This window comes from Cottoperca gobio, chromosome 20 (assembly GCF_900634415.1).
Source record: "Cottoperca gobio chromosome 20, fCotGob3.1, whole genome shotgun sequence".
Taxonomy (NCBI): domain Eukaryota; kingdom Metazoa; phylum Chordata; class Actinopteri; order Perciformes; family Bovichtidae; genus Cottoperca; species Cottoperca gobio.
The window spans coordinates 8,017,486-8,031,178 of record NC_041374.1 but is presented as its reverse complement, the minus strand read 5'-3'; the positions used below and the strand labels follow the sequence as shown (position 1 = coordinate 8,031,178).

At 44.2% G+C, this 13,693-nt stretch overlaps 1 protein-coding gene across 2 annotated transcripts in view; it reads left to right on the top strand.

The window, feature by feature from the left end:
* The window catches only part of arfgef1 (ADP-ribosylation factor guanine nucleotide-exchange factor 1 (brefeldin A-inhibited)), a 42,689-nt gene that overhangs the window by 7,541 nt on the left and 21,455 nt on the right, over window positions 1-13,693 (top strand). Inside the window, exons 2-7 of one of the 2 annotated variants that reach the window (XM_029457917.1) lie at window positions 7,371-7,401; window positions 8,860-9,016; window positions 9,347-9,493; window positions 10,386-10,565; window positions 10,924-10,977; window positions 13,083-13,485. In XM_029457917.1, coding sequence (XP_029313777.1) covers window positions 7,371-7,401; window positions 8,860-9,016; window positions 9,347-9,493; window positions 10,386-10,565; window positions 10,924-10,977; window positions 13,083-13,485 — 972 coding nt within the window. The remainder of the gene's footprint in view (window positions 1-7,370; window positions 7,402-8,859; window positions 9,017-9,346; window positions 9,494-10,385; window positions 10,566-10,923; window positions 10,978-13,082; window positions 13,486-13,693) is intronic. The other variant, XM_029457918.1, reaches the window with a different exon arrangement.

Sequence of the window (13,693 nt, the reverse complement as noted above, 5' to 3'; positions counted from 1 at the left end):
CAGCTGACGGAAATATTTTATCTTTGTCAGTTTTGCTGTAAATGGATCTAGTTGTTCCACTGTTCACATATACTGTGTGTGTGTGTGTGTGTGTGTAGAATTCTTAAAAGTATATCAGTGGCGAGCAGTCATTTTGCTCTATAATCGTGATTTTGCCGTTTCATCTCTCGTGCTACGTGTGTTAGAAGTGCAGACAGATTGTTCCACCTCTTGCTACGTCGCCCTGAAGGTGCCTGCTTTCTGTCTCCTCTCCCCTCCAGACTAAGTGTGGACACTTACACTGCGTGTTCCCCGAAGGTAGACGTCCACATAATGAGTGGGGGGGTCGTCAGCAGGCCAGTGCAGAAATAATCCTTTTATCTATACGGACGAGACGGGTCCGAACTTACAACTTCTGTTTTTATTTTCCTCCACATGCATAAAACATTCTTCCTCTACACTGATGCCTCTTCAGGTTACCTCTGACAGGTGATGAATTAATTATACTGGAAACAGATGAGACGAATGAAAACCTCCCGTCCCTCTCAGTTTCATCTGGCGGTGCTTTTATTTATCTGTATTATCCGTCTTGTATCTTTAGTTTGTGTTTATCTAAGGAAAGTTTAAAGAAGGTAACGACAACGCAGAAATCAGGAACTGCAAAGTAAAATAAATCTTTGAAGTATTTGACTTGTTTGCTGGCAGTCGGTTATTTGTTTGGTGTAGGTCTGCAAAGATATTCTTTAATATGATCTAAAACAGAGAAAAGGAGGAAAATTACATCTTAACGATTAATCAATTATCAAAATAGTTGCAGAATTTTTCCGCTAATCAATTATTGGACTTATCGTTGCAGCTCTCGGGGAAAGTAACTTCAGATAGTTCCTAATATCGCTTTAACCGTGACGTTAGCTGTTGCTCGGTCCCGTCTGTGTGAGCTTCACTTTGTGACTCTGCTTCACTTCCTGTCCTGGATTCACCTGCTGATATCTGCTGCGCTTACTGAAGGGTGCTGACTTCTGACTTCTGTTATTTCTGGCACATTGATGTTGCTGATGACTCGGCTGCTCTTTAAATAACCTGCACAAAAAGTAACGTCCAGGACACAAGTACTTCCCCAGTGGAATACACATTTACCAGCCTGATGGGGTCCCTGAAGGGTGGAGTACACATTACACATTTACCAGCATGATGGGGTCCCTGAAGAGTGGAACACACATTTACCAACTTGATGGGGTCTCTGAAGAGTGGAGTACACATTTACCAGCCTGATGGGGTCCCTGAGGGTTGAATGTTGTGAGCTGTGTGTTAACGATGAAGTCGATGTATTGTGATGTGTCGTGTTTTTAAGAATCGATAATATCCTGATACTCGAGTGTATCAATGTTTTCTTGCAGCCCTGTTGTGAAGCAGCTTTAAACCGCTAAACGTTACATAACCAAAGCTAATGTGGGAATTCATGAAACGTTGACCTAAAGTTTTTTTTCCCTTTTCCCACAAACCCACATACAGAATTAAACCTTTAAAAGTGTTTTGATTTAATCCTCTTTTAAAATATGTAACGCACAATAACACTTCAGTCCTCAGATAACTTTATTAGTCGTGTCGGTGAACACGTGTGAATGAATTGCAGTGTTCTCAAACGGTGTGCCATGAGACAAATCCCGGTGTGCCGTGGGATTTTGAAACAATTAGCCCTACTGCATTTAACTATACACAAGGTTTGTAGTTTACTTCAGTGTTTCCACCCCCTCACATGGAGCTCCCCCCCCCCTATTGTTTTTGGATATTTGGGGAGTTAGGTGGTCTGTGAGTGTTTCTTTATTGGTTAAGTGGTCCCTGGTCTGAAAAAAGTTTTGTGAAACACAGTTATAGAGGGTATTTTGCCCGGATATGAACACAGATGTGCCTTGAGATTTTGTCTTGGTCTTTGGTATGCCTTGGCCACAGAAGGAGCTCTGTGAAGGAGCTGCAGGATTTAGTTCACATATTTCTCTCCCATTGACCGGCTATTATCATTATACAATAATAACAACAACCCATGAGTCAGCAGCGGAGCTATTAAAGATGAATTAATTTTAATTACAAAACAACAGCTGAGCAGCCGAAGCCTGCTGGAGGTTTCTGGGACTTTCTGGCAAAAAAACAAAAGCCTTGATTCAGCCATGAGAGTGAGACACAAGCTTATGCAAGTGCAAGTGAGGGGGTTGTTTGGACACACACACACACACACACACACACACACACACACACACACACACACACACACACACACACACACACACACACACACACACACACACACACACACACACACACACATACATGATTAGGTAGCCCAGACAACCTCTGCCAGTGTTTCCTCCTTCCCCTCCAAATGTAATTACTGATGTGCAACCTTTCCCTTCAGCCTGGACAATAGAAATGTCAGGGGTCTTGTTTTTCTCAGGCTCTCCACGGTGGTCGCAGCTGCCTGTGTTTATCTCTGTTTGGGAGGAGGTGGAGCTGCACACCTACACATGGATTCATAAAGCTACAGTGTGTTATCACGCCTCTGGACGCCTACGGCCTCATCACAGTCTGTTCTCACAAGGCTGTTGCTTGATTAATAAATACACCAGAGATGTAATAATGTTCTGGATAATGGGGTCAACGCTGGACTCCAGATGGAGATAAAACTTTACGTCTTGCAGCATCGTAAAGCCTCAGTTGATGTCCATCTGAGACCTGAGGGTGTGTTTCTCGTCTCCTCCGCTTTCTTCTCTCTGCACAGTCAGTGGTCCATATCTGAGACAGTCACTGTGTTTCACTGAAGGGGAAGCAATCGGGCACTGGATTGAATTTTAGCACATCGCTGCATACTGGGTGGTTCGAGCCAACCGTGGGATCCATGCCAGATGCGGATGAGCTCTCAACTCTTTGAAATGTAAATGGTGCTGCGGGATGCTCTTATGTCTCCAGCTCCTCACTCAGGTGATGGAGTCAGGAGACGACCTCTCACCTCTCCTCTGTCTGTGCTTTTGGAAGCCCATTAGGCAGAAGTCTGTGGGCAGGAAGTGATTAGGCTTTGAAATCCTCTTCCTGTCTGTCTCTCTGTCTCTCTGTCTGTCTTTCTGTCTTTCTTTTAATACAAAAGGCCACAGGCACAAATAACCCAAACATGTCTCACTACAGTGTTAAAATGAGACCTTGCATACTATTGCTCTCTAGTAGCCTTGTAATATGAACACACACACGCACACACGCACGCACACACACATGCAGTGTGTGGACACAAACCTTGGAGCTGGCGAGAGGCGAGTTTATACAGCAGGTTTGTTTTGGACGCCAGCCTCGTCCTTGTCCCGGCTTTCTCTGCTCGCTGCCGGCCTTGTGACGTACTGCAGAGCGTCTCCAGAGAGCGCTCTGTTTATCTCTGTCCCTCCGTGTGTGTGTGTGTGTGTGTGTGTGTGTGTGTGTGTGTGTGTGTGTGTGTGTGCAGGTCCTGCTCTGTGTGCAGGTCCTGCTCTGTGCATGCTCTGCTGTGTTTTAATTTATAAAATGTTAGATCTCTCATGAGGTTTCTTGGTGTGTTTGCATGTGCATTAAATGCGTGTGTGTGTGTTTGATTGTGGTTCTGTGTGTGAACTTCTTGCCGCCAGAACGTCTACTTATTGAATTAGTGTTGATCAAACGGGTGTGTGTGTGTGTGTGTGTGTGTGTGTGTGGGGGGGGGGGGGGGGGGGGCCCCCGGGCTCCTCATTGTTCGTACTTATACCAACACAAAGTGTTTCAGTTTTAATGAGACGCTTTACAAACTACAGTATTTTTATTTGCTGAAGTCTGTGTGTAAATGTAGTAATGTAATGAGGTCATGTGTGAACACCTGAACTTGACAAAATAACTTTTCTTAAGATAAGTAACTGTTATATGAGGATACATTCATATCTATTGAGTGGGTCAGCTCTTTTGTAAGATGTTGGTTAGAGATATTGTTTTACATCCTTTTCTAACTGATAAGGTATAAAGTTGATGAAGGCATGAATCTGCAGGATTCCTTAGTTTATTGCAACATGTTTTCACTCCATCTGTTCCTCTTTGTGCACTTTAAAAACCAAAAAGGTTTTCCTGTCACAGCTTTTCAAGAGAACTGCAGGGCTGCATGAACAAACACACAGCAGCCGGGTATTTAGAATAAAGTGTCCACATCGAGCCCCTTGGCTTGAAATAATGGTCCCTCTGCTTCTGTGTGCACGTCAGCAGACGCTCTGCAGAGCTGCAGCTGCTTGAAAACACCATTTGGACTTCTGTATTTGTTTGTGCCTCGGCCAAATATGCAAATCCAACAGAGTCACACTCTACACTCTCCACAGGTATTCTACCAAGCAGACTCTTCACAACACGCTATAGCTGTGATGCAGGCGACTTCTTGTTATGGCGTTCTTCATGTGCTTTTGCACAAACCCACCCAGGGAGGAGATGTGACCTGCGAGCAGCGTGCATGGTACTGACGAGGCGAGCAGTCGTCACACAGGAGCTGCTGCTGTGTCTGCAGTGAGACGCTCGTGTGTTGTAGCTTCACCCTCGATAGTTGTATTCTCTCTTAGTGTTTATTCATTGAAGGTTTAATAAATGTGCATCTTTTAGCCACACGGATACATGAACTCACGTTTGGAGCGCTGGGATGTAAACACTCCAGGGGTTTGGTTGTAGTTGCTGCACGAGGGAGCACATTCCTCTTGCACCCGGCTCGCATCTTCCTCCAGACGTTGGAGGTATTTGAAGTAAACCTGCCACAATCCTGCTTCTAATCTTCGGCTCAGGGTTCCCACATACTTCTCTTGCTGATTCATCAGCGTTATCTGTCCCAGCTGCACTTTTGCTTTGTAAGAGGCTGCCTCCACCACTGTGCACTTGGTATCTAAGCCATGATCAGTGTAAGTGTGATTGAAGGGATCATTGATAAGCCCCTTTGAAACATGCATTATATAAAGCTCTGCAGAAACCTGTCTACTTCAGGGAGTGTGATGCTGCGTTTATCGTGACACTCCCTGAAGCTGCACCCTCGGTCTTCATACAAAGTGCTCCTCACACGTGCACCATGCTAATGTTTCCCATGTAGGTGCAACACTGTAGCTTTCAGAGGTGGCATTTGGTTGTTTTGCGTGAGCTGACTTCGGGCGGAGGTGCTGAAGCTTTTGTCTCGATGTCATCATCTCATGTATTTTTCACAGAAGGCGTCGTCGTGTTGGTGTCACATGACAGTTTGTTGTGCTGAGGGACCGACGAGACTGCAGGTGAAGAGAGTCAAACGTGTAACTTATATTACACTGAAACTTCCCCACTTCATTACTCACATTAACACAATTACTTTTTATATTACAAGCTTTCTGAAATGTGAAATCTACAAACACACAGTCAGTAAATAAACTCTGGATGTTGAGGTTTTCTCTCGTCTGACAGAAGACGAGTTCTGGAAGATAAATAATGTTTTAGCGTGTCGTGTCGCTTGCTTTAATAAGTCTCAGACTGATCTCCGTGTGCGTGTGTGTGTGTGTGTGTGTGTGTGTGTGTGTGTGTGTGTGTCTCGTCTTCACCAAACATGGAGATAAGTTCCTGTGATTCATCATTAATTCCGTTATGGTTGGCAGCACTGACTCATTTTCCATGTCAGGGTTCAAAACAGAAGCCGAGGTTAATGTTTCATTTCCCCATGTGTGTGTGTGTCATTATATTAAAGGTTTAATCTGCAACAGTTCCTCATTTAACTCGATATCATGATACGAATGCTTTCAGCACGTTCTTGCCACATGCAGCTCTAAAAGATCTCGCTGGCACAGAAGAGGAAGGTTTGACTCGTCTGTCGATTGATGAAAGGAACTAAATATAAGTGTTAAACAACAGTCTCCACATTAATGCTCACTGACTGTGAGGACGCTGCTGACTCTGCTGAGCTCTGTGCTGCAGCTCCTCTAATGTATCTGTGTAATAACTTGAATATACATCCTCTTCCTCTCTGGGGCTGGAGAAGGCAGCAGTGTTTGTTTTAAAGCAGCATCTCGATGGGATGATGCAGCAGAATCCAGCCTGGGTATCAGGATGTAAAGTTATCTGCTTCTTTAAATCAGGTTATAAGATATCAGTCGATTCCCTGAAGAGTTTGACTTCTTAGAAAAGTGTTTTTAATAAGAATAAAAGACATATAATAAAACATATTTACATGTTTTCTTCTAGTGTGTTGATATTCACCTGATCTCATTATTTATATTATAATATTTCTATCCTGCTGCTGTTCTCTGGGACTCACCAGGGCACGGAGCGTGGCGTCTTGAAGGTGCGCTGTATTTAGTAACGGCTGAGAGGTCGAGTCTTTAATCAGGTCAATAAGTGACAACAGGCTGAACAGCAGAAATATCTGAGGAGTTTGGAGATATTTTGTTTTACAGCTGCTTTAGAACTGGGCACTTATCGACTTAGTGTTTTCTAACTTTACTTCTTCCAGTGACGTATCCAGAGGTTTCTGTGCGTATGAAGTTTTGGTCCAGTGTTATTTTCGGACGTGACGAGGCGATGCTGAAAGACTTTTATAAACATCCATTGCAGCTTTACTTCAGATTATATTGTGGCTAAGATGATACAAATGTGCAGAAACATTGTTTTTTCCTGCACTGATTATTTATGTGTCTTTTTCAGGAGTTGATTTAGTAACTTTGTCTTGTTGTGTCTGTACACACTGTGTGGTGTCCCCCAGATGGACGTGTCCTCCGGTCCCAGGAGCCTCCGGCTCGTATATGAACCTTTACTTCCTCAGCATCAGCACCACCCGCCGTTGCCATGGTTTCACCGTTCAAATCTTGTGTGTGTGTGTGTGTGTGTGTGTGTGTGTGTGTCTGTCTGTCTGTGTGTATCTGTGTGTGTGTGTCTGTGTGTCTGTGTGTATCTGTGTGTGTGTGTCTGTGTGTGTGTGTCTGTGTGTGCGTGTCTGTGTGTGTGTGTCTGTGTGTATCTGTGTGTGTGTGTCTGTGTGTCTGTGTGTATCTGTGTGTGTGTGTCTGTGTCCTGCTGTAACTTTATAATATGGAGACTACAGGTGCAGCGATAAGTGTCGCACACACGAGGCTCCGAAAACATTTAATTTATTTATTACATTTTTTCTTTATGTACTGTATTCTTTTTCTTTTTTTTTTATATTATTTGATCTTGAAGTCTCTGAGAATTGAGAAATAGAAGCGTTGTTATTATACAGCAGACTGCAGTGGATCCTGAGACGAGCTCGTAGTTCTGAGAGAAATGTTCTACAGAACATAAATAGTCCTCTGAGCTGCCTGCGCTGCTCCCCACGGTGTCGTTAGTGAAACACGCCACTATTACATCCCCAAAGCTCCTCACTGACGCTCTGCTTTCTGTTTCAGAGGAAATCAAAGAGGAATCAGAAAAATTAAGGTAAGCAATTAATTAATAAAATATTATCTGTGTGTGTGTGTGTGTGTGCCACCTCCCTCCTCGTCCCCCTCCTCTCTTCCTCTTTATTTCCTCTCACACACGCTCCATCATCTTTCTCCAGCTTCTCTCTTCTCTCCCAACCAGCATTACCAGTAACCTCATCCAAATGTTCCCCTTCAGGTTCAGCCTGCGAGATCAAAGGTAGATAGATGTGGAAGCAGACACACGCACACACACACACACACACACTTCTGCTTTCAGATTCCTCTCACACACGTCCCAGCTCTCACCTGTTTTCATGTTCTCTGGATGCAATAGTCTCACAGTTCTACTCAGGAATACAAATGTAAATCTTATTTCAATTGTTTCTGTTTGTGCGTCTGCAGCACGAGCACACGAGGAATATCTATCACAGTATATATCATTTAATGTCACTCTAGAAACATGTTATCATAGTTTTTGTACATCTATTTATAAAACAAAAGGAGCACTGTAATGTATAATAAGAGTCGGATGAGACGTATCTGTTGAATATGAAGCTGCAGACGATTAGCTTAGCTTAACTTAGCATAAGGACTCGCTGTCTGACTGAAACCCAGTTAAAGGGCGTTTTATATTTTCTCAGCAGGCTGAGTGTGACGGGCTGACGACAGAGGAGACACAGCTGCTCACATGCTGCAGCTGTGAAGCAGATTCATATTTCTGCTGCTCTTTAGTTTGTCTGTTTCACGTTGCTCTTGTAGTATTACTACGCTCCTCACTCTAGTTATCGCCCTAGTCCCTCTTTACTTCGTGCTCCTCTTCCTGATTCCTCTTTTGTTTCTCTTTATAATACCTCCCCCCCCCCCCCCCCCCCCCCCCTCCTGCCTCTCCTCTCCTGTGTCTCTGTGATTGTGCCCTGCTACACTGGGTGAGGTCGTCCCTCTAAAAAGAGCTGAAGTCATCCTTTTTTATTGCCAAGACATAAACAATGCACTCCCCCCCTGCTCTTCTCCTCCAGCTAGTGCAGTCTGGGTGTGGTGGTTGTGTCGGGGATGCTGCAGAAAGCAATGGCCCATATTTCATTTCTGTGTCACTGGTCTTTAAAAATTCAGGAAAGAAGTCGCTGTATCGTTCGATTTAATGCCAGGAGATGCTTCGTCAGCATGAGCAACAAACCTCTGGGGTTAGTTCGCCTCCTTAAGAGAGATCAAGTGCAACATTTGAAGCATTACAGATTATTAGCAGTCAGGCACTATATTTCATTTAGTGTAATAAAGATTTTGTTAGCAGGACGAGGATGTTGTCTGCAGGGAACACGGCGCTCTGTGCACTTGAAAAGGCAAAATCCAAATATCTCAAAATGTCTGTCAGGCTGGTTTTTGCTCGCTGCTTCTCTTCCAGTGACTCCAGCTGACAGACGTGTGATCGCTGTGTTTGTCTCAGTCTCCTTCTCTTGTCTGTGTTCTTCCTCCCCAGTCCGCCCAGTGGAGACGGCAAATCAGGATCCAGCACTTTACCGCCAATCAAATCAAAGACCAACTTCATTGAAGCCGACAAGTACTTCTTGCCGTTTGAGCTGGCATGTCAGTCCAAATGTCCCCGCATCGTCATCACCTCGCTCGACTGTTTACAGGTCAGTGGCAGGACACGTTGGACGTCTTTCACCTCCACAGATACAACCAGGCACAGTGGGGCAGTGTCCCCCCGACACGTTGTCACATATAACCAGGAAGAGACTCACAGCATGGAAAGAGTCAAAACAACCACAAAGACACAGAAAATGACGACAAAGAGACTCGACTGCAGCGACTGGATCGTTTGATCGACAGAAAATTAATCCGCACATATTTTGATAATCGATGAATCTTTTCAGTCATTTTCAGACACAAAAATTACAAATATGAACATTTCAGCTGCTCATAGTCCCAGGCATCACAAGTGTGTGTGTGTGTGTGTTTTGCAGAAGCTGATAGCGTATGGCCACCTGACGGGCAGCGCCCCGGACAACACGGCGCCGGGTAAGAAGCTCATCGACAGGATCATCGAGACCATCTGTGCGTGTTTCCAGGGGCCGCAGACGGACGAGGGCGTGCAGCTGCAGATCATCAAGGTGCTGAACACGTGTAACATTTGTGTCTTTGCATAACTTTGATAAGAAGTGGGTTTTATTGGTTAGTAAATCCTTTTAAAACACTTTGTTGTAGCTGAAGAATCAATATTTCAGTTGAAAAGACTTGAATTTGTTATAAATGTGATGATTTGGTGAAATGAGCTGAAACAAAGTCAACAGTATAATTATATTTGTAGTATTAAGACGGTTCTGATGATGGATTTCAGACTTGACTTTGTGCTGAAGGCTGTTAAAGTTTATATAAATCATAACTTGACTTCTGATCTTCTCTGTGCGGAAGCTTCAAACTCAACGTCGGCACATTAAATGTGTTTGTGGTTTTTCTCCTGTGAGCACTTTGTATGAAGAACCTTCTGAGGATCTTCTTCTGCTGCTTCACAGAAACACTTTAGTTCTTTAACCTCCTTAAGTTAAGATCCGTGTGTCGAGCCGTGTGCAGCCGGCAGCAGCTTCAGGGATGTTTTTGAACATGACACTGACGTGTAACATCTGCACAGCACACACGGAGAGAAGCGTGTGTGAAAGGTTTTACACAGTTCACCTCTGGCCCGGCAACTTTGTCTTTGATGAATTAATTCATCGTTAAAGTCATTCTTTATAAGAAATGCTGTTTTCAGCCTCTCAAATATGGAGATTTGTTTCATATCATACTAAAGTGAAAGACTTTGGGTTTTGGACTGGAGTTAGAAATGTTCCTTCTGCACGTTAAACATTGTTTGTCTCCTGCAGTAAGAACAGAGGAAGGATATTAAATCACTGGGTCAGCTGACCCGAGTACACCAATCAGGACTCTGCACTGAGCTTCTGTCCAACAAAGTATTTCCTCGTACAAGACAGTTTTAGTTTGATGTCTCCCCCCCCCTCTCCCCAGGCTCTGCTGACGGCAGTCACCTCGCAGCACATAGAGATCCACGAGGGCACCGTGCTGCAGGCCGTCCGCACCTGTTACAACATCTACCTGGCCAGCAAGAACCTCATCAACCAGACCACGGCCAAGGCCACGCTCACACAGATGCTCAACGTCATCTTCGCTCGCATGGAGAATCAAGCAGTATGTGCAAACCTTCACCTACAACTGTGTTTATGTGGCGAGACACCAGAGGGAGGACATCTGACACGAACACAATGTAGCTGTTTATAGACTCAGACTAACTCAACATCAACACGCAGTTTAAAAGTGTCAGATGTTTTTGTCTCAGATTGTAATTTAATGGAAGATTCTATTCTGTGGGGAAACGTTCTGCTCAAACCACTTCTGCTGTTTTCATGAAGTCTACTGTTTGCTTTGTGTCCAGAAGGACGTGTCAGGTGTTAAAACAAAGCTTGCTCTAATGTCATCTTTTTCTTTTTGAATGACACTTTCCCCCCCCTCACCTGCCTCCCTCCCTCCCTTCCTTTTGGACACATAGCTTACAAATCACAAGCTATCTTGGTCTCTGGCCTCCAGAAAGCGTGACCGCCAGGTAAAGCGTGCAGGACTGCCGTGACTTGCCTGATCAGACCTCTCAAACTCTTCTGTGTGTCTGTGTTTGCGCTTTCTTTCCTCCTCATCTGTTCATACACTCATGCGTTCTCTTCCTTTGCTCCCACACTGCACAGGAGCAGGTATGCTGTGTAGCTCTTCCACCATTTATGCTTGCCGTGGCTTTCTGTTGACTTGAAATCATCTCGCTTTCCTGTGCACCAATTAGCATTTTAGTGAGCGTGGTGAATGTTTTATCGCAGGTCAGCTGCGCTCGTCTCGTCTTCAAACACCTAAAACAGTTGAGAGCAGTTGAGTCAGACGGAGACGTTTAAAGCAGCAGCAGAGATACAGACGAGGGAGACACACACACACACACACACACACACACACACACACACACACACACACACACACACAGCCTTCACTATCTGACTGAGGTGGCATTTAAATAATGAGCTTAGTGTGTTTGCGCTGCGTCTCCTGTCCCCTGCAGCCTGTGCAGCGCTGTCTCTCCTCGTTACTGTTGATCATATTCAATACTAATCGTTTCTCTCAGAGCTGCGTCACTGAGTTGCGAACATTTCAACGTGACTTCAGCATTGCTTTAATTAGATTCTGCTGGAAGTGTGGTTTTAAAAAAACAAGTTTGTGAACTGAATGAAACAGAAAGGGAGCGTCTCTGCACATTGATGCCCTTTAATCATTTTAATAACGCTTATTAGTTGAAACGCTGCCGCAGATAGAAGATCTCCATCTATCACCGCTGCTTTGTCAATGTGTCTTTATATTCCATCCACCTCTTTAGTGCTTTCTCTCTTCCAGTCACTCAACTCTATCATCTTTTACGTTTTTATTTTACATTCCCGACAAATCGACAAATGCACTTGGATTGATGCACCGTGGGCTGTTGTGAAGTAGCTTGGCTGAGAAAACTTCCACTGCTTGTTGTTTACTCTTCTTTTGGAACTTGTATCTGTGTTTTCCATGAAATAGTGTGCAAGTGTGTGTATAAGTACTTCTTTCCCTCTGAGATCAGCAGTAGAGATAGTTTTACCAAACTTCACGTATCATGTGGAATATCACATTATTCACTAACGTCACATATTCAAGTGTTTCGTGAACCACATTAAGCTCCTGACCCACCGAGCTAAAGCGTAGCAACACTCCCCAGCCTCCAGATACTTCAGATACTTCAGATACTTCAGATACTTCAGATACTTCAGACGCTTCAGACGCTTCAGCCCAGACGCGGCTGCACGAGACATTTTCCAGCAGTAATGGATCCGGTCACACGAGCTGCATGAATGAACTGCACACAGTTTGTCCTACTTCTTACTGCGGATTCATTTCCATAAGAACACACACATAATGTTTAGAAATACTTTGGTAACACTTTCTATGACGTAATGTCTGTGATGCTTTATAAACATACTTCTCACAGCTCTGCATAATTATAAGTAATCATAAATATCCATATTTCTAACATTAATCACAACACATTAGGATCTTATTATAAGTGCTCATTGATTGCTGAATGTAAAGAACCAGAAGAAAACAATGAGCACTTATAATTCATTCTAATGCATTATAAAAAGATTATAATTTATTACAACTATAAGAATTCTAATTGAAAACTCCATCAGTGAGTATTATGATACTTTATAAGTCATTATAAAATGCTTTATGATGTGTTATTGTAATAAAACATTATGCATATTTATGATGACTTATAACTATAATTCTGCAGAGACTATAATATATAATGAGTATGTTTATATGTTTATGGTGCGTTACAGACACAAAGTGTTTCCATCTTTAGATGTTAGGATCTCAGGGACATCTGTTGGCTCGGGGTTCAGTGAAGCTTCAGGGACTCGACAGGTGTTTCAAACTTGTAACTGCAGTTCTGAGTTGTTTAAATAGTCTTAACCTGTTTTTTTCTGTGTGTGTGTGTGTATATGTGTGTGTGTGTGTGTGTGTGTGTGTGTGTTTGTGTGTGTTGCATGTGCCTGTTCCATGGATGCTTTTGCCGTTTCTTTGTTTGTACCGTCTGTGTGTTTTGTTTTTATGGTTTTGTACGTGTGTGTCCCCGCCCCGCTGCAGCTGCAGGAGGCGAAGCAGCTGGAGAGAGAGCGCCACCGGCAGCATTCCCCCGTCACCCAGCACGCTGAGCCAGACTCTCCCCAGCTCCACCCGCCGGCCAAGGCTCTGCCCCAGGAGGCCAACGGGCCCGTCACCCTGCCGACTCCCAGCATCACCATCCCATCCACCCCGTCCACACCCTCGACGCCTGCCCCGGAGGGCAGCAGCAGGTCCGTGTCCGGGGAGCAGGAGGAGCGGGAGGAGCAGCGGGAGGAGCAGCGGGAGGAGGAGCGGGAGGAGGAGCAGGAAGAGCCAGAGGAGCCGCGGCCCGTCTACGAGAGCCCAGATCCAGAAAATGGTTCTGATTTCTGCGTGGCTGAAAATGAACAGACCGAGGCAGATCAAGCCACCGCAGCAGCACAGAGTAAGACAGGTTTTATTTTGTCCTGACTGTTTCCCACAGACTAAAGTATTATAATGTTTTATGTTATAATGTTTTATGTTATAATGTATTATTAGTTATAATGAACCTCGTTTTGCAGCAGCTTCTACTCCAATGTCCTGTTTTAACAAATAAATGTAATGCTATTTATTAAACACTATTTATTTAACGCTATTTATTAATGCTTTTC